This window comes from Pterocles gutturalis, unplaced genomic scaffold (assembly GCF_000699245.1).
Source record: "Pterocles gutturalis isolate BGI_N339 unplaced genomic scaffold, ASM69924v1 scaffold22277, whole genome shotgun sequence".
In the NCBI taxonomy this organism is placed as follows: domain Eukaryota; kingdom Metazoa; phylum Chordata; class Aves; order Pterocliformes; family Pteroclidae; genus Pterocles; species Pterocles gutturalis.
Window position 1 is genome coordinate 42,039 of NW_010108445.1, and position 1,106 is coordinate 43,144.

Here is a 1,106-nt window from a genome sequence, read left to right on the forward strand (position 1 = left end):
GAATAAATCCTCAGGTGGTGCACAGCAGGCACTGCTCTTTCACATTCTTCCAGTTTCTTGTGTTGTCTCCCTTCCAAGGTGGCCATGATGGCAGAAGAGCTGAAGAAGGAGCAGGACACCAGCACCCACCTGGAGAGGAAGAAGAAGAACCTGGACCAGACGGTGAAGGACCTGCAGCACCGTCTGGATGAGGCTGAGCAGCTGGCACTGAAGGGAGGCAAGAAACAACTCTTGAAGATGGAGGCCAGGGTCGGTACCAGCACTGAATGTGGGTGTCGGAGATATTTTTCTTCTCTGAGTCCTGTGTGAGGGCTCAAGACAATTCTTGATTAATTCACCAGATCCGAGAGTTAGAAGCTGAGCTGGAAGAAGAACATAAACGATCTGCAGAAGCTATGAAAAACATCCGCAAATATGAAAGGCGTGTCAAAGAGCTTACTTTCCAGGTAGGTATAAATAGAAAGCAATTCTCCTGATGTTTTGTCTCCCAAGAATGAAAAATTGCACGTTCCCTTTCCACAGAATGAAGAACACAGGAAGAACATGATGAAGTTACAAGATCTGGTAGATAAACTGCAGATGAAAATCAAATCCTACAAAAGACAAGCTGAGGAAGCTGTGAGTCACTAAACTGAAGGAAATACTTATTTACCATTTTCTAGGACTGTCAGTTTAAAAATTGGCTCTGTGCCCCAGCATGTTGCTGGATGGTTTTTAGTTCCTTTTTTTTTGACATTTCAGGATGAACAAGCCAATACTAATCTCTCCAAATTCAGAAAAGCACAGCATAAGCTAGAAGAGGCTGAGGAAAGGGCAGGTATTGCTGAAAGTCAAGTAAACAAGCTCAGAGCTAAAACCCGAGAAGTCCTTTCTACGAAGGTAAGCCTTTATTGCAGAAGGCAGTTGTGCAGTTTGTACTGCTTGCTCAAGAAATTTAAGCAGTAGATTTGTGCCTTGTGGGTGGGTATAGCGATCCTTCAGAAAGGACAGTTTTGGAAGGAAGGAACTGAGAGAGTTGGGGTTGTTCGGCCTGGAGAAGGCTCCAAGGAGTCTTTGTTCTGGCCTTTCAATATAAAAAGGGCACTTATAAGAAGGACAGAGAAAGA

General features: G+C 44.3%; 1 protein-coding gene across 1 annotated transcript in view; it reads left to right on the forward strand.

Moving 5' to 3' along the window:
• LOC104461169 (myosin-3-like) overlaps positions 1 to 879 on the forward strand; it is a gene marked incomplete at its 3' end in the record, with an annotated part of 22,629 nt that extends 21,750 nt beyond the window's left edge. The window contains exons 35-38 of the mRNA XM_010072651.1: positions 79 to 249; positions 342 to 446; positions 523 to 618; positions 742 to 879. Of these exons, the coding sequence (XP_010070953.1) occupies positions 79 to 249; positions 342 to 446; positions 523 to 618; positions 742 to 879 (510 nt within the window). The remainder of the gene's footprint in view (positions 1 to 78; positions 250 to 341; positions 447 to 522; positions 619 to 741) is intronic.
• Positions 880 to 1,106: the final 227 nt, after the last annotated feature.